Source organism: Electrona antarctica, assembly GCF_951216825.1.
Source record: "Electrona antarctica genome assembly, chromosome: 14".
In the NCBI taxonomy this organism is placed as follows: Eukaryota; Metazoa; Chordata; class Actinopteri; order Myctophiformes; family Myctophidae; genus Electrona; species Electrona antarctica.
In genome coordinates, this window is record NC_136795.1 from 38,865,329 (window position 1) to 38,883,818 (window position 18,490).

At 42.4% G+C, this 18,490-nt stretch overlaps 1 protein-coding gene across 1 annotated transcript in view; it reads right to left on the minus strand.

Moving 5' to 3' along the window:
- Positions 1–5,111: 5,111 nt before the first annotated feature.
- fmnl1a (formin-like 1a) overlaps positions 5,112–18,490 on the minus strand; it is a 34,861-nt gene continuing 21,482 nt past the window's right edge. Inside the window, exons 14-26 of the mRNA XM_079519334.1 lie at positions 17,564–17,665; positions 16,266–16,926; positions 15,815–15,939; positions 15,508–15,713; positions 14,750–14,984; positions 14,410–14,478; positions 14,244–14,324; positions 13,527–13,656; positions 12,276–12,439; positions 12,070–12,171; positions 8,284–8,385; positions 6,151–6,256; positions 5,112–5,409 (exon numbers count right to left, since the gene is read on the minus strand). Of these exons, the coding sequence (XP_079375460.1) occupies positions 5,345–5,409; positions 6,151–6,256; positions 8,284–8,385; positions 12,070–12,171; positions 12,276–12,439; positions 13,527–13,656; positions 14,244–14,324; positions 14,410–14,478; positions 14,750–14,984; positions 15,508–15,713; positions 15,815–15,939; positions 16,266–16,926; positions 17,564–17,665 (2,148 nt within the window). The 3' untranslated portion in view covers positions 5,112–5,344. The remainder of the gene's footprint in view (positions 5,410–6,150; positions 6,257–8,283; positions 8,386–12,069; positions 12,172–12,275; positions 12,440–13,526; positions 13,657–14,243; positions 14,325–14,409; positions 14,479–14,749; positions 14,985–15,507; positions 15,714–15,814; positions 15,940–16,265; positions 16,927–17,563; positions 17,666–18,490) is intronic.

The window sequence follows — 18,490 nt, forward strand, 5'->3', positions numbered from 1 at the left end:
TCCACCGTAAGATGAACCTAAATAGGTTTGAATGGGGTTTCTAGGTGTAAGTATGTAGGACTAGTAGCATGCCAAAGTTTGTGCTATTGCCATTGGGAATGCATTGGGCGTTTAACTTAAATAACTCAGAAACTACAAAACATTTCAAAGTAAAAAGTTCCAGCATGTGTCTCCACAGTAAGCTGAATTATGAAATGTGTGAATGGAGTTTCTAGGTGAAAGTGATTTTGACGTGCCACTATCTGCCATTATAAATTTCTCAAATTTAAAGCACTATATTTCTAAAACTATCAAACATTTCAAAGATTCCTTTTCAGGCAAACATGTCCACCGTAAGATGAACCTAAATAGGTTTGAATGGGGATTCTAGGTGTAAGTATGTAGGACTAGTAGCATGCCAAAGTTATATATTTTTTCGGACGGCATACTATAGCATGTCGTTTTTCGTGATTTTGGACTGTTTGAAAAAAAGATGAAAATCATGAAAAAACGACATACTATAGTCCATGGTTTGGGACGGCATAATATATTTTGTCATATTTTCATGATTTAGGGACACTATGTCAGAGCCAGGACTTGAACCTGCAGCCTCCTGATTCCCAGGCAGGCTCTGTACCCAGTGAGCCACTGTGCATGCTGTTCTTAAAAGGCCGAATAGATAATGACAGAAGAGCCAGAGACTTGTTTCCATTGTGGTTCATAAACATTCAAACGTCTAGAGATAAACAACAGCAAAAGAAACAATAGACAAATCTCCTGTTATTTTATTTTTTGTATTTTATTTTTGTATCAATGTTGTACTCAAAGGGAACAGCAGACTGTGTTGTGGCAGGTAGCAAGTAGATCAGTGACTTAGCACACTGGCTGCATGATCTGGAGATTGTGGGTTCAAACCCCACTCAAATCTTTACTTGCCAAAATCTGCCATTGACCCCCATTCTGAATTTCTCAAATTTAAAAGCACTATATTTCTAAAACGATGTCCACCGTAAGATGAACCTAAATAGGTTTGAATGGGGTTTCTAGGTGTAAGTATGTAGGACACTTAGCATGCCAAAGTTTGTGCTATTGCCATTGGGAATGCATTGGGCGTTTAACTTAAATAACTCAGAAACTACAAAACATTTCAAAGTAAAAAGTTCCAGCATGTGTCTCCACAGAAAGCTGAATTATAAAAAGTGTGAATGGAGTTTCTAGGTGAAAGTGCTTTTTTGACGTGCCAATATCTGCCATTGAGCCCCATTGTAAATGTCTCAAATTTGAAAGCACTATATTTCTAAAACGATGAAACATTTCAAAGATTCCTTTTCAGGCAAACATGTCCACTGTAAGATGAACCTAAATAGGTTTGAATGGGGTTTCTAGGTGTAAGTATGTAGGACTAGTAGCATGCCAAAGTTTGTGCTATTGCCATTGGGAATGCATTGGGCGTTTAACTTAAATAACTCAGAAACTACAAAACATTTCAAAGTAAAAAGTTCCAGCATGTGTCTCCACAGACAGCTGAATAATAAAAAGTGTGATTGGAGTTTCTAGGTGAAAGTGCTTTTTTGACGTGCCAATATCTGCCATTGAGCCCCATTGTAAATGTCTCAAATTTGAAAGCACTATATTTCTAAAACGATGAAACATTTCAAAGATTCCTTTTCAGGCAAACATGTCCACCGTAAGATGAACCTAAATAGGTTTGAATGGGGTTTCTAGGTGTAAGTATGTAGGACTAGTAGCATGCCAAAGTTTGTGCTATTGCCATTGGGAATGCATTGGGCGTTTAAGTTAAATAACTCAGAAACTACAAAACATTTCAAAGCAAAAAGTTCCAGCATCAAACATGGGACTTGAACCTGTGGCCTCCAGATTCCCAGGCAGGCTCTTTACCCAGTGAGGCAATGTGCTGGTTGTGTACAAAAAGCTAAATAGATAATGACATAAAAACTGGAGGCTTGTTTCCATTTTGATTCATAAACATTCAAACGTCTATAAACAACAGCACAACAAACGATAGACAAAGCTCCTGTTATTTTATGTTAACTTTTTTGTACCAATGTTGTTACTCAAAGGCAAAGGAAGACTGTGCTGTTGCAGGTACCATGGCTTAGTGAGTTAGGTCATTGGCTTCATGATCTGGAGGTTGTGTGTTCAAACCCCACTCAAGTATTTACTTTGAAGACCGATTTCTATTAGAACAACTTCAAAACCAAAAGAAGCAGCATGAATTGACTCGTACCAATGGCGCAGTGGGCTAGTCAAACGGGACACCACAGAATAACTTGACAGTGGTTGGGTTTTGGAAATAAACCATCGATGTGTGAGCATTAGTAGTGTGATTATTTGATGTGCCAAAATCTGCCATTGACCCCCATTTGAAAGTACTATATATTTCTAAAACATTTCAAAGATTCCTTTCACCATGTTCACCATAAGATGAAATAGGTTTGAATGGGGTTTCTATAAGTGAGCCACTGTGCTTGCTGTGTAAAAAAAGCCAAATAGATTATGACAGAAAAGCCACAGAGGCTTGTTTCCATTGTGATTCATAAACATTTGAACGTCTAGATAAACAACAGCACAACAAACGATAGACAAATCTTTTGGGACCGAAGGTTGCAATAATGCCTTCCATTATTATTTTAGTAATGTGTATGTTTGTGTCACAACAACCTCGTGCCTCACGGCCGTTGTTTGCATGCGCTGTCTCCGGCGGCCATAGCCACTTGCCAAAATGTGCCCAAATGTGCTGTGGCCGTTTTTAAGCCAAGGAGTGTTTTTCATGCAAAACGAATTGCTTGGAATGGATTCAGAATCATGAAAACCACCTAGTTTGACATGTCACAATTGTCACATGCTACTTAAAGCATGATGGAATTTGGAAAATGTTGCCTTATATTGGTTGGTGTGCTATACAAAAATAGTGTCATAACTTCTTTTTCGCAATGTTTCCGGCAGAGCAGGCCTCGCATTCTGTGGACCTTAATGACCAAATTAATAGAAAAAAATCACACCCGTGTGAACTGAGTGGTGCAACTCCCCCCCTTACACCCCCCCCCCCCCCCCCCCTCTCTCTCATTAGCAGGCAACAGTGCAGCACTATTTCTCTCTCTGTTTCTGGCACGACAGCGCCCCTACTGGTACTCATGAGTCACACATGAGTCACACACAAACATAGGTTAACACGAGTCACATAGGTGTCACACGGACACGGACATTGCTGTTCCATGGATTGTGGTTGCACCACTCAAAAAACACAAATAAAAAGTACGGCATGACATCACAGGTCTTGTCCAATTTTGGGCCTGTGGCTCCGTGGCTACAAAGATAACTGGAAGAGCAGAGAAGGAATGAGCCACTAAAGACTGTCGGCATCAAATGGTATTATGACATGTGTGTAATGCAGTGATACTCAGATCACAGACACTGATTTAGCCGTGTACATATTTTGACATGTTTTACATGAATGTGTGGATGTACATGTACGACAATACGGATAAATACTTCCAGCAGGTTCAACAAATTGTCCAACATGAAACGTTTTTTTATTAAGAAAATATGACGGGTAGAAACTGCTGTTATACTGTACAAGAACAATGCATTGTAGTTAATAGTTTCAAGCAATCGCATGCAGGTGTGATTGAAAACTAATGTCTAGAACTCTAGATGATTCCTCATGATTGACATAAAGAAAAATAAGTGTGCCATGTCAATGTTTACAACAGTAGAGAACAAAGTATTGTGTTGGTATCTGTGACTGACACAGAAATGTGATCTGATGTGATGAAGAAAGTAGTCTGGAGTGATGAGTCTAGAACAGTGGTTCCCAAAACTTTTAGCTCAAGACCCAAAAGAGAAATTAGACGATTATCTACAAGCTCACAACACGTCGCTTCGCACCGTGTTGCACGCTTGTAGATCGGCTATTATCACTACTACTTCAAATTTGATTTGTTTTCGAATTTATGGAATTTCTTAAATCTTTCATTTTTTTCTCTCCATGAAATTACTGGAATTCGTTATGAATTCATGAAAATGTTTGCTTGTTTGGGAATGTTTTTTGAAAGTGTTTTGAAATAATTAAAAACGTAGGAAACAAAAAATAAATAAAGGGACCCATAAAGATTTGTCCGCAACACACAAATGATTCTCGGACCACTGTTTGGGAACCGGTGGTCTAGGACGATTCTGAGTGCTCGACTGCACCTCAACCAGAAAACCCACCAGAAATAGCATACTTTTTACACCGAGTGATCCGGCCGTTTGTGGAGTACTAGTGTGATATATGAATGAACACAATAATAGAGAAAATAAACCCATAATATCACCGCTGTCAGGTCAAGTGTAAACCTTGTTTGTCCAAAACCATTACTTTTCAGTAAACAAAAATAATAACCTGTGATCCAAGGTATCTAATGTAATAATAATTTTAAACACTTGTGTCAATAGCTTTCATTGGTTATTGGTTGAATATTTATAGAAACCCACAGACAGACGTAATCAACCTTTAAAATAACAAAATGAAATATGGAGATGCATGGTTTCAGCAACATGAAATATAAATTTAAAAGCCCCATGCGACTTCATTGCAGACAGAAAACAGATGCACCAAAATGATAACAAATGAAAACAAACCTATTTTAAAAACAATTTATCCATAATTCTATATTACATTTCTACCGTAACTGTAATTCTCATTTGGTGCAATTTGATGGACAAGGTCAAGATCCAGAATATCAATTCTTGATTCATGTTGTTGTATATATATATAATATTAATTATAGGTTGAGACTGCTTGCATTTTAAAGCTTGTCTCGGTTAAATTTCCTGCATTATGTTTCCTATAGAGGGTATGCGTGTGACATCATCATACCCGGAAGTTATGCAGAAACGCTTATTGAGTGGCAAAACACTACTTTCTGGCCTTGACAGCTCATACATCCAAACAGAAAAGTCCTATTTGATTCCATTAAATGACTTTAAACAACATTAAATGTACTTTGTCACTCACTTTGCCACTCGTTCTGCCATTCACTTTATGCATGCGCATACCCTCTATTGTAGATCATATAAAATAACAAATGTACATTGAAGTTGTGGCATTTTAGTAGCTCAACAATGCCTCTAGGTGTACCCATTTTTATTCTTCAACGATAAAGTACTAAAAACATTAACATACAAAGCCTTGGGGAGACCTCCTCCATGTCATTTTTTATAAAATGCATTTTTTTGTGTGGAGGAAATACAGTAAGGGTACTTCACCAGACTGTATGAAATTTTATATTATGTACAGTCCATTTTTGTTCATGTTCCGTGTGCTTAAATGCGACTCCATGCACAAATTACGTGTCTGGGCTCAGGTATCTTGTCGTGGCGTTGCTCTCCGGCCGTCTGTCCGTCTGTAGGGAGCTTTCCTCAGGTCTGAGACAGAACACAGACAAGTTGACTTATATTTCTGATTTACAGTATACTCAGAAAAACAACAAACAAACAGCCAATCTACAAGCTCATAATGCGTTGCACCGCATTAGCCTAGCCACCACTCGGTGGCTAGGCTAGCTAGTTTCTTGGGACATTTGTGGTCGTAGTGACTACATCGGTCATTAACAATATTTTTTTTTCAGCGATTTTCTTAGTTTTAAGGGTAACTGTTGTATAATTGCAATATTACACTCGAGGGTGTGGTTTAACGTGATTATTGCCACTTCAGTGATGCTTGCGGAACTCTACTACGTCTCGTTCCTGACTGCATGTCTGCATCACTGTCGTGGCAATAATCACGTTAAACCACACCCTCTCTTGTAATATTGCTTAAATAAATTAGACGTTAGACCGAGGGAGCGCTAGCAGAACTCATAGCATTGTTGTAGAGAGAACGTGTGTGTGATGGCAGACAAATGTTTTTTTGCTTCATACAAATTATGAATCATTAATCCATCCACACTTCATTTGGATTAGTAATCCACACTTTGTGCCGCACTGAGTTGTTGTACGTCTGCTATTTTTGAACATTTTTGAAAAATCTTGAAAGTGTGAGAACTACTGATTTAAGCCTCAGGTCTTAATGGGTTAATGTGTTCCGTTGAAATGTACACCGTTTCAGTTTGAGCGACACTTGTCAAAAGAGTGTGTGTAAAAATAAGAGTTGATAACACAACACACCTGTGATGATGTCCTCCAGACCTCCGTCCTTCACCTGGGGCTTCACCTGCCTCTTCTTCAGCTCCGCTATCAGGTCCATCTGGGGCATCTTGGGAGTCATGGGGGACTGCAAACAAACAAGACTATTGTAATCCTGGATACTGTACCAACATACTTGAATATCACCGGTGTGAAGTGAGGGGCGCTCTTATCATCATACATCATCAATGATACCATCATCTCATGAACAACTGAATGCATGTGATTGGTTACATATGACGTAACTTTTCCCTTCATTGTCAATGGCATTTAATGTTTGTGTTTCAACAAATATTCTCCTTTAATTGTCAATGGCAAATATGAGACGTAAGGGGACAAAAGCTGTATATAGCCGGGGCCCTCAAAAATCACAATCGTGTTGCTGCATGATGAAGTCACGGAGGGCATGCTGATTATTATTATTATTATTTTTTTTTTTTGGGGGGGGCATGAATCTATCTATAAATGTCTGTACGTCTGTAATGCACATAACTCGAGAACCGAGTTACTCTGCACTCCCCCACAGGGAGTCTGCCGGTAGTCCAGAACCATCACAAAAGCCTCTGCCCAGGCCCTGGACCTTCATATTTGGGCATGACTGACACAGAACTCCATATATAGGAATAAAGGGAACTCCATATATAGGAATAAAGGGACACAGAGAGACAGATACAGAAATCTCCATATATGGGCATACAAGGGACACAGACAGATGGGTGGCACAGGTACTTGGGTGGGGCACCAACTCGGTGCTCTACAGCTGGGCACCGGTCTAGTAAGACAAACATTAAAAGTTAGTTAGCTGACTGGGGTACCCCTGGGCTCTATACCAAGTCTGCAGTATAGAGCGTCGCAGTCCCGCACCCTACCAGGGCCCAGGAAATGATTCCCCGTTCATTTTCCTCACAGACATTTCAAAAAGTATTTATTTAAAGACATTTTAAGCCTCGTACAGCCAACTCGAGTTGTGACAAATAATAATAATTAGAAAGAAGAAGAAAACGGCAGGTTACAACACTTTCTTTGTTGTTTTTCTTCTTTGTAATTATTTGTTTGGTCCAAATTTGTCACAACTCGAGTTGGCTTTGTACGACGCTTATAAGGTCTTTAAATAAATACTTTTTGAAATGTCTATGGGAAAAATGCATTGGGAGTTATTTCCTGGGCCTGGCGTCATCATGAAAGGGGGCGGGAACTGCAACGCTCTATACACTAGACTAGACTAAAATGTTAGGGAGGGACTAGTGGAGAAGAGATCCAGTAGAACTAAAAGACAAGTCATTTTATGCTTGGTTGCGCTAGGGTGTTGCTGAAAACCAATGCAACCAAGTTAGTACAGGAAATCTATGGAAAATACAGGATCAACCTCAAACTAATTGCAAAAGAACCAAACTGATTTTGTATCTTCAATATTTCCTGAATAACAATATATGGCAAATATTTTCTAGATTTCCTTTTGCTTTAAGTGATATGTCAAACTAGAGGGTAATCATGATGCTGAATCCATTACAAGCATTAGTTTTGCATAAAAAACTCCTTGTGCTAAAAACGGCCATAGCCATCATCACAAATGTAAGGTCAGCACATTGGCCAAATTTGGCCCAATGAGTGTTTTTATGCAAAACTAATGCTTGGAATGGATTCAGCATCATGAAAAACCCCTAGTTTGACAAATTTTCGAAACTTTATTTCTTCGCAAAACTCTCGTTCTCAAAAAATACTAATCGAAAAATAATCAATATCATAATATTCCGAGGATTGAGGTGGTGAGTGACGTGCGTTATGTTGCATTTAATCCACGTGTTTTAACTGTTTTGATCCCCGTTTGGTTTACCATTGGCAAGACAAAGGAAAAACAGCGCCCCCTTAAGAAAAGTCAGTATTTGACTGTTGAAAAGTCAAAACGTGACTTTTCCATGCGATGAAAATAAGTGGAATGTGTATCGGAGGAGGCACGTGTTTTCAATACCACGCCTAGGAGCAACCAGTCAGAAGGCAAACCAGAAGACTACACAAGGGAATGGCAATTGGCATAAAGACAAAATTGGAAGAAAAAGGGTGGGAAATTGGCGCACACACAAAAACGTTAGCGTATCAAGGGGTGATCATGTATACCTGTTGTGCCCCAGACTTGTTTGGAGAAGTTGTTTGGAGAACTTTTTCCTCAGTGCTCTCACTTTCCAGTTTCTTTTTCTTCTCAATGTCCTGTTCTGCTTTCTGGGGAAATAAAACAAACAAGACACTAGAACAGTGGTTCCCACAGTGGAGTCCTGGGACCCCCAGGGGTCCTTGAGGGAGTTCCAGGGGGTCCCCAGCTAAATGATAGTGTGGAACCAAATGGATTTTTATGGGTCTGTAACTCTGAGAGTGTACAAATGGAACCAAATGGACTCAGAGTTAAATTAACATTGATTTTACAATATAAATTGGGGGTCCCAGAGATAGAAATGCCATTAAATGGGGGTCCGTATACTAACGCATGTCAAACTGGGGGGTCCTTAACCCTTAGACAGATTACTACTGGAAAACACGTGGAGTTATGCATTAGTTCTGTCTGACTTGTACGTGATTTTCCGTAGTTCTCTTTTTTTATTAATACCAATTGATTAATTCGGTACGCACCTCTGTATAGAGTATTGAGCATAAATATCAACTACATTTCCCAGAAAACCCGTGTCACGTGACACACGTGTACGCTTTGCCATTGGAAGCTGATCCCACACCCCAGTAAACAGTGGGGGCGGAGGGAGTTTTCATAGTTTTCACTGTTTGACGTCTCGCCCGAGCGATTTTCTATCAGAAAAAGTTGAAAGCAGTAATATTTATTTGAGCGAGTTTTGTGGTAGTAGTATTGATCCATACGCGTCCCAGTCGCCTTCTCCAGTCCCCACCAGCCCGGTCGCTGGGACCGGTGGCTGGGCTTAGAACCGGAGCGGGGACCGGCCACTACCACTCATTGTCTCCTCATCGTCGTCCGATGAGCTATACCGGGAAACCATTGAAAGAAGACGATCAACCCGGAATGTTTTGAGGTAATCTTATTGTAGAAAATGCCCTTCTATAGTGATCAGAAATCATGGACAAAAGAAATCTACAAGCTCACAACGCGTCGCACATAACCACGCGTTGCTTCAGTAAACGATGCATGTTTGTTCTCCGTATTTGTAGACGGTAAATAAAAGGAGCGAACGTTACTCTTCAGATCAGATCGCCTATATGGCACGCTACAATATAAAATAATTGTACTGCCATGCGTGCATGGCTGCATGCCTGCTATGATACATTTGAACTGCACCGACCGACACTAACCCCCCCTCCAGCCATTAGCCAGCACCTTTTACTGTCTACAAAGACGGAGAACAAACATGAAGCTCAAACAGGTCACATGCGCGACGCGTTGTGAGCTTGTAGATTTATTTTGTCCATGAGTTATGAGCTTGCATGATAATCGCATTCATTGTATTGTATACAATCATGATTTTACATTGTTTAGTGTGTCACCGTGTGATGATGATGACGATGATGTCAGATAGCCTACGTCGTCCCCCCCCCCGGCCAATAGCCAGTACCATTTCTGCAGGTTACGTTTGCTAGCAACTAGCCAACAGCCAGTGGAATGTGGCGACGCGATGGTGCTGGATATTATACCCGCGAGCACTCATTGGTGTCATTCTAACGTCGCCTATTTTATCGTGATACTAGCAGCCAGCTCTACAAGCTCAAACAGGTCACATGCACGACGCGTTGTGAGCTTGTAGATTTCTTTTGTCCATGAGTTATATGAGCTTGCATGATAATCGCATTCATTGTATTGTATACAATCACACCCGTGTGAACTGAGTGGTGTAAGGTCTGTATGACGTAATGAAATCATGTCTGACGTAATGAAATCACACCGGGGTGAACAGGGTGAACATAGCAACCATGCTCATTTTTTCTGCACAAACAAAGCCAGTTGTAGGAATCACACCCGGGTGAACAGGGTGAACATAGCAACCATGCTCATTTTTTCTGCACAAAAAAGCCAGTTGTAGGAGTGGTTTACACCACTCAACAATCATGATTTTACATTGTTTAGTGTGTCACCGTGTGATGATGATGATGATGACGATGATGTCAGATAGCCTACGTCCCCCCCCCGGCCAATAGCCAGTACCATTTCTGCAGTGTTTGCTAGCAACTAGCCAACAGCCAGTGGAATGTGGCGACGCGATGGTGCTGGATATTATACCTGCGAGCACTCATTGGTGTCATTCTAACGTCGCCTATTATTTTATCGTGATACTAGCAGCCAGCTACAAACACATGTAATAGTAGCGTGCACTGACAACAGCTAAATGTTTATTTTTTATATATTTAGAACTGACATCAGATGAGGAGGAGGATGATGATGATGAAGACGAAGAGTCAAGACTGCGATGGAGTTCTCCGACACTGAACCGGATTCATTCATTTCAGGGGGGCAGTTTTTTATTTTTTTATTATTATTATTTAGCCTACACACACTGTCAAGAACAACTGGAATGCAGTGGTTTGGGGACACTGGGGAGTTTGGAGACAACTGTTTTGTATGTAGGCCTATTTATTTTCTGTAATATTTATTATAATTTTATTATGTTAGTAGTCATAAAAAATAAAAGACGCTTTTACAATGAGTTAGACCTGTCATGGCTATTTTGTTCACTATTGTGAGGTTTATTGTATATGACTAAGCGAGTTTCAACTGTGATTTACTCTGTAACGGTAGATGGTAATAACTCAATTTCTTTTTTATAATACAGTATACATTCAAGTCTATATTTTGATACATTTCATGGGCACCAAGTCATATCAAAACAATGTCCTTGGATGTGTTTTTTATCAAAACTGTGTTTCTTCATAATAGGTTTTTGAGATACATGCATGAATAGACAAGGTACTGGTAAGACTATGTAAACATGGTATATATCAAAATGTGCGTTAGAATGTCTAATTTTACCCCAAAAAAGAATTGAGTTTATATGATGTTCCAATTCAGAGATATGGGGACTTTTAGCTGGATAGGTCAGATTGATCATGACTGACCATGCTATTTATAGATGGCAAAATATCTACAGTGGTACATGTGAGAAACTTTTTATTTTATTTTAATTGAACTAGACAACTCACCCTTTAAAATGAGATATTGCATGGCTATGTACGCCCAGCAGAAAAAAAGTTATTTAGAAAATAAAACTTCAACCGGGCATAACTTTTTTTGTTGTCCTAGAAACACTACCCAGTGTAAATGCAGGCTCTTTTAAATGGCTTCCAACACAAAAACTAAACATTTTATCAACTCAGTTCATTTTTTTCCTGGAAGCAGACAAGTCAAGCTTTCTCTGAAGGTCTTTCGTTGTCACACATTCACAACAGAGAATTTTCAATAAATCATTCAAAAACGGGATTATGCCATAGAGAAGTCTACCTACTATATAGAAATCCTTGAAACGCTCAAAGAGTTAAATGGTAAATGGTGCGTTTATATAGCGCCTTTATTCAAGGCGCTTTACAGAGATTCACCCATTCACACACCGATGCCGGAGGAAACCCATGCAAGGCACCAACCTGAGCAATTAGGGGTTCAGAGTCTTGCTCAAGGACACTTCGACTCTGGGAGAGCCCGGGTTCGAACTGGGAACCTTGCGGTTCCCATCCGATCACTCTACCGCTGAGCCACTGCCGCCGCAGAGAATCACTGCTAGAGCCGTAAAGATCTTCTCTTACGGGGGTCCTTGGCATATCTTTTCAAATGGGGGTCCGCGGGCTAATGAGTGTCAATTTGGGGGTCCTTGACATGAAAAGGTTTGGGAACCCGATGATTGAGGCCTTTGAACACACTTTCAGAACACCACAAGCCAGTTGGTTGGGACACATCCTCACCTTATAGGCCTTCACAAAGCGGACGAATGTGGGGAAGAACATTGAGGGTTGCGTGGTTTTGGCGTTCTCTCCAAAATACTCCACCGCAAAGCCATAGGCCTCCTAGAGGAGGAACGGGGAATGTGAGAGGAGAGCAAGAAACACTATGTTTATGAGAAGTGCGTTGCTCAAAGACGTTGTGTCATGTCCCACCACCACCCACCAACCTGTGCCTTCTTGCTGTCTTTGATCAAAGCCTCCAACTGTTCACTGTTCGTCTTGATGAACTCCTTCAACACGGTGTTGTCTTCCTGCACCAAGAACTCCTTCTTACTCAGCTCCATTCCCCGCTCTAAGGAGCGAATGTCCTGGAGAATACCGTCCAAGGAGACTGGCAAAGAATAAAAACAAATCAAAGAGTCAATCACTTAAACCCTCCAGTCCACACGGTGTGCATCGATAGAGAAAATAGCTGTTCTACAAGCCCAGAATCAGGATGCTAGGGTTCATGTAATCACTAAAGAACAGATTCCGAGCTGCGCTATGAATCTGTCGGCAGGGGTATTCAGAACCCGTCTACATTGTCGTTAGTGGGAATAAAAAAATAGGCACCCCACCAGAAGGCGGACCTCACCAAACAGGCAACTCCTGCCATCCAGAGTTAAATTCCAAGGAAAACAGGGCGCCGTTTTTTCTTTTTTTGTTGATGGGTTCCCAGATTGGGGTTCACGTGGTTAAATCGGGGTTTTACTGGCATGTCTACTTTAGCGGACGAGTCCGGGTGTGTCTTGGTATAATTATTTTTATTACACATTTATAAATTATATACTCCTTATATACTCCTTTCCCAACATTTAACAGCACACTGAGCAGAGGCAAATTCTATAGAGGGTATGCACATGCATAAAGTGAGTGGCAAATCGAGTGGCAAAGTGAGTGACAAAGTCAGTTTAATGCAATCAAATACAACTTTTCTGGATGTATGGGCTGTCAAGGCCAAGGACTGTCTAAAGAGGACGAGACGCGAAGACCGTACGGGCAACGCCATGTTGCTTATGGTGCTCCATGGAAGGAAAGAAACATGCGCAGTTGAGACCAAGGAAGCTGAACACGGAAGTGTTGGCTGCATATAGCCCATTGCGCATGTTTCTTTCCTTCCATAAGCAACATGGCGTCGCCCGTACGGTCTTCGCGTCTCGTCCTCTTTAGACAGTCCTTGGTCAAGGCCAGGAAGTAGTTTTTGCCACTCAGTAGGCGTTCCCGCATAACTTCCGGGTGTGATGATGATGTCATGTCACTTGCATACCCTCTATACTATATAATCCTATAGTAAAAAGAAAGTTTTGACCACCATCAACCTGGCATTCATATTTACATGACTTTCACACACATTTTAAATAGGCTATTTTCACAACGAATACACTTTAGACTTTGACTGCGAGTAACAAAACGTTTGAAAAGCACTACGTCTATTTTACCTAGAGCAGCCTTGTCCAAAAAGTGAAGCTCTGAGTGAAAAGAGATGAGGTCAGGGTATTTCTCCTGGACTATGCTGCAGATGAAGTGAAGGAGGGTCTGGGAGCGGTCCGTGGACTTTGTCTCTAACAGCTGAAGAAAAAAAGAAACAATAGTAGAGTGATTGAGGGGTTTCCAGGTGGTCCCCAGCTAAATGATGGAGTTGATAACCACATTTTATGTGGACATATTCTTTTGTTTTGGGTCTGCAAGCATACATCTCATGGTGGTCCGTGGCTCAAATGCAGAATAAATAATGGACCTTGATAAGAAAAGGGTTGAACACCACTGTTTTAACCCATTTTGGGCGGGAACCCCTTTTGGTGTTTTAAGCATTACGTTATGCTTTAGCCATTGAAAAATAGCAGATCTACAAGCTCATAGCGCGCCACCGAGTGGCGCGCTACGAGCTTGTAGGTCTGCTATTTTTGAAAAATCGTTCAAATGTGGCGCAAATCATTGAATATATATTTCAGAGCGAACATTTAACTAAACTATTTGCTTCTGGGGGGGTCCCTGGAACTACATATTTTGAGATGGGGGTCCGTGGCCCTATAGAGATAATTCTGGGGGTCCTTGACATGAAAAAGGTTGAGCACCACTGACATAGAAACATAGGTTTTTCAGAAAAATGTTAGGTTAGAAGCCTTTTTTTTAAAAGGAAGAACGAAGGAACTGACCAGGTCCAGGCTCTGCAGGCGAAACCCGCCAGCTGCTCCCCTCTTACTGCTGTTCATGTAGTTACCAAAGGCTAGGATGATCTGCAGGACAACAGAGGAGATGGAGAACATCACATACTGCTAGGAGTGCACCATCTATACCTGCTGTGCTCTCTGCCATACTCACTTCTAACATCTTTTTTAGTTTGGCCGAAGACTTTATGGACAGGGATGCAGCGATGATGGAGTTCAGTTGCTGTGGATGAGAGATCAATACAATAAACCTCAAATCTTAGAGAGAACACACACACACACACACACACACACACACACACACACACACACACACACACACACACACACACACACACACACACACACACACACACACACACACACACACACACACACACACACACACACACACACACACACACACACACACACACACACACACACACACACACACACACACACACACACACACACACACACACACACACACACACACGATGCTAACCGGCTGCAGGCGCCAGGCGCTTTACGGTCTCCGGGAAGTTTCCCATGTAGGTGAGCGTGTTGATTCGCTGGCTCAGGCGAGGGATCTTCCCAAAACGAATCATGAACTGGTCTTCGTCGGACAGCTCCTCCATGGGACGGCCCTCCTTCTCGTAGTTTTGCAGGAGCTTCAGCTCATAGTCCGACGGGACAAAGTGCTCCAGCAGCTCCAGGAAGTCTAACTCCAAAGCCTGCTGGTCATAGCTGGACAGACCAGACGTGTGATACAGGATCAGTGGAATCATGTACAAATTATTAATAATCACATTCATAACAGGCAAACGATTTGACGACAATACGCAAACATTCATTGAAAACAGCAAATCTATAAGCTCACAAGGCCTTGCGTCACAATGCGTTGTGAGCTTGTAGATCAGTTATGCGTGATTTGGTGTAGAGGGAAAATAATCACACTCGTGTGAAGTGAGGGGGCGCGTCACTTCTTTAAACGGACATCGTACTCTATGTTTGTTTAAAGTACTCTAAACAAACATTAGAAAATCCATAGACTTATGACGACATTTCTGAAAGCCAGATGTTGGAGGGGCTAGTGACCCTCATAAAGGAGGGGACCAAGTATAGACCCTTGACGGACCCTGATCAACAAGGCGTATGGGGTTTAAGTAGTTCATATTTATAATTATAATGTGTTAATGATAATAGCTGTAGTGGGAAAACCACAAATGTTTATTGTTGAGATGGTAAAAGCAGTGAGATCAGTGCATACGTCTCTATAGCGGTGCAGATGTCCACTGGGCTCATTCCCGCCTTGCGGAGCGTGATGGCCAGGTTCTTGGCCTTGTTGCCCTCAATCAGGGACACCTTGCTGGGGGTCTTCGACTTCTTCATGGACACCCTCACTGTGGACAGAGCTTTCGGCGTACCCTGGGCTTTGGTCTTAAACTGCTCTGCAAATAGATCCATGTCCAATTCCTAATGAAACACAGTGAGAGAGAAAGTAACCTGGGCTGCAGGGAGTGAACGAATGAGCTCTGCGTCATTGGTTGGAGAACCGAGGACATGAGTCATCTTACCTCCAACACCTGCTCGTCGTCCAGTTCACTGAACACGGTGCCCGACACCTGGTTGGGTTTCAACGCCTGCCAGTTTAACAGTGGCATCTTGAACTTGGTCTCAATGGGCTTCCTCTTCTTTGCTGCTGAGGAGAGAAATACAATTTAGGCATTTAGCAGACGCTCTTAATCCAGTGACATTTACAGTAAGCAAGAACAATACATGTAATACATCAAATATATAGAAATAGTCATCAAGAATCAGAAGCAAGCTAAGAACCTAACATCCGTCTAACAGTAGAATCTGTTTATCTATTAAGAAAGAAAGAAAGAAAGAAAGAAAGAAAGAAAGAAAATTATTAAATAGTGAGAACGATAAATGCAATACAAGAAGTGCCTTCAGGAATGATGGAGTTATGATTGTACATGAACGTTCCATAACATAGGGCTGGTCCTCAGCCAGTCTCTTTACCGGGTTCACTGCCCGGGGCAGGTGGCGCTCCGGGGGGAGGTGGGGGTCCGGGTGGGGGTGGCGCTCCGGGAGGGGGTGGGGGTCCAAAGCCAGGCGGGGGAGGAGGCGGGGGCAAACATCCAGGCGGGGGAGGAGGAGGTGGAGGGGGCGGGGGTGGAGGAGGACCGGGAACAGAAGAACCCAGTGAGGGAGGAGGAGGTGGTGGTGGTGGAGGAGGAGGTGGAGGAGGAGAAGCAGCAGTCACCCCTCCTGGACCACCAGGCAGAGGAGGAGGAGGAGGTGGAGGAGGAGGAGGTGGAGCGGCAGGGAGGACGGGCGGTGACTGTGAAGGAGAAGAAGCTGAATCGGGCGTGTCGCTTTCGGAGGGTGTGGGCTGCGGGGGGTCGGAGGCCGCCGCGGCGGCGGCAGGGATGTACTCTACCACGGTGACGGGGATCACCTGGATGTCCAGGCCCCCGGAGGGGGAGCGCCCCAGGCGGATCAGCCCCTTGTCCTGCAGCTCCTGGACCTTCTGCTCCAGCTCCAAGGAGGACGAGGAGCTCTGGGCCGGCGTGTGACTCACACGACGCTCCCGGTCCTTCTCCCTCTCCCTGTCGAGCTCTCTCTCTCGCTCCCTCTGCTGCAGGGAGCCGACCTGAGAGCTGTACTCCCGCAGGCTTTCCTGTGTTAACACACACACAAACACACACAGCAGACGGTGGGGATGGATTTAGAATGCCATTTATAAAGCTCTGACGGGGATGGAAATAAATACCACCAAAAAAGATGTGATGTAAAAATCACACACACAATATCTCAGCAAGATATAAAGGCTATTCTGGAAATTCTGAATACTCCCTCCATTAATTACCAGCTCAGTGGCTTTGTGGTTACAGTGTCTGCCCTGATACTAGTAGGTCTGTGTTCAATCCCCGGTCTGGTCATACCAAAGACTATAAAATGAGTACCCATTGCCTCCCTGCTTGGCAGCATTATATAAGCATTATATAAGCACATATAAGTACTCTAGTAAACACCATTTAAAAAGACATATCATAAATGCATTTTTTAAATAAATGTATTACTTAAAAAAAAACATTTAGAACTAGAAGTCTGAAAAAAATCATTTTTTTCATAATTACAGTTCTAGGAAACACAGAATGGGGGGGCTTTTATATTATTTCCACGCAACAGCTCTAAGGTATATTAATGACATAGTAAAATGTTGAAAATGAGTGGAATGCCCCTTTAAGTGGTTAAGTTCATCAGGCTGTACACGCAGCGTTCGTCCACACGAGGCAGTACAGCACGGCACTCACCTTGAGCAGGCCGTTCTCCTTGGTGCTCTGCATGAGCTGAGTCTCCAGCTCAGCGCTTCTCTCTGCAGTCAGAGTCGCAGCCTCCTGCAGCCTCTTGCTCAGCTAGAACAGCACATATAAGAAAGGGTCCCGCAGGATTTTAATGACATTTACATAAAGTCTCGGTTATTATGGACAGACCAGGGACTCTTATGCCAGATTTAGACTTGGCTGCAGTGGCGTGCACAGACATTTAGAGGGGCAGGTGCTCAAGTTAAAAAAGGGCACCTTGTGCAGCGCGTGGAACCGGCCGGTTGCCTTAATCCATTTTGGGCGGGAACCCCTTTTGGTGTTAGCATTATGTTATGCTTTAGCTATTGAAAAATAGCAGATCTACAAGCTCATAGCGCGCCACCGAGTGGCGCGCTATGAGCTTGTAGGTCTGCTATTTTTGAAAAATCAAAAAAAAAAAAAAGAGAAAAAAGTTTTTTTTCTTCTTTTTTTTTTCAAAAGGGCACATTGCCAAAAGGGCAGGGGGTGCTCTAGCACCCCCTAGTGTCTGTCTGTGCGCGCCACTGCTTGGCTGTGTGTGCCGTGTGTGAGATTGCTGATCTACGAGCTCACAACGGGTGAGCTTGTAGATCCGCTGTTTTTGATGTGCAACGCCACGCAGCTCACGACAATACAAATATTGATTTATTTTGTAGTTATTGAATTTTGTTGTTATTCTTCATGTCATGTGACTCATCTAGTCTATGTCATGTCGATTGTACAGTTTAGGGCCTAAATGGAGACCGCAAGGACTTTTTCTGGTGCTATCTCTTTTAGACTAAGTGCTTCATTTTTGTCCATGCTCAGCTATACCCTTTATCCCTATAGACTAGGCTTGATTTCAGAAAATGTGCTTATTTAAAGTGCTGAAGGCAAATCGTGTTAATTTATTACATA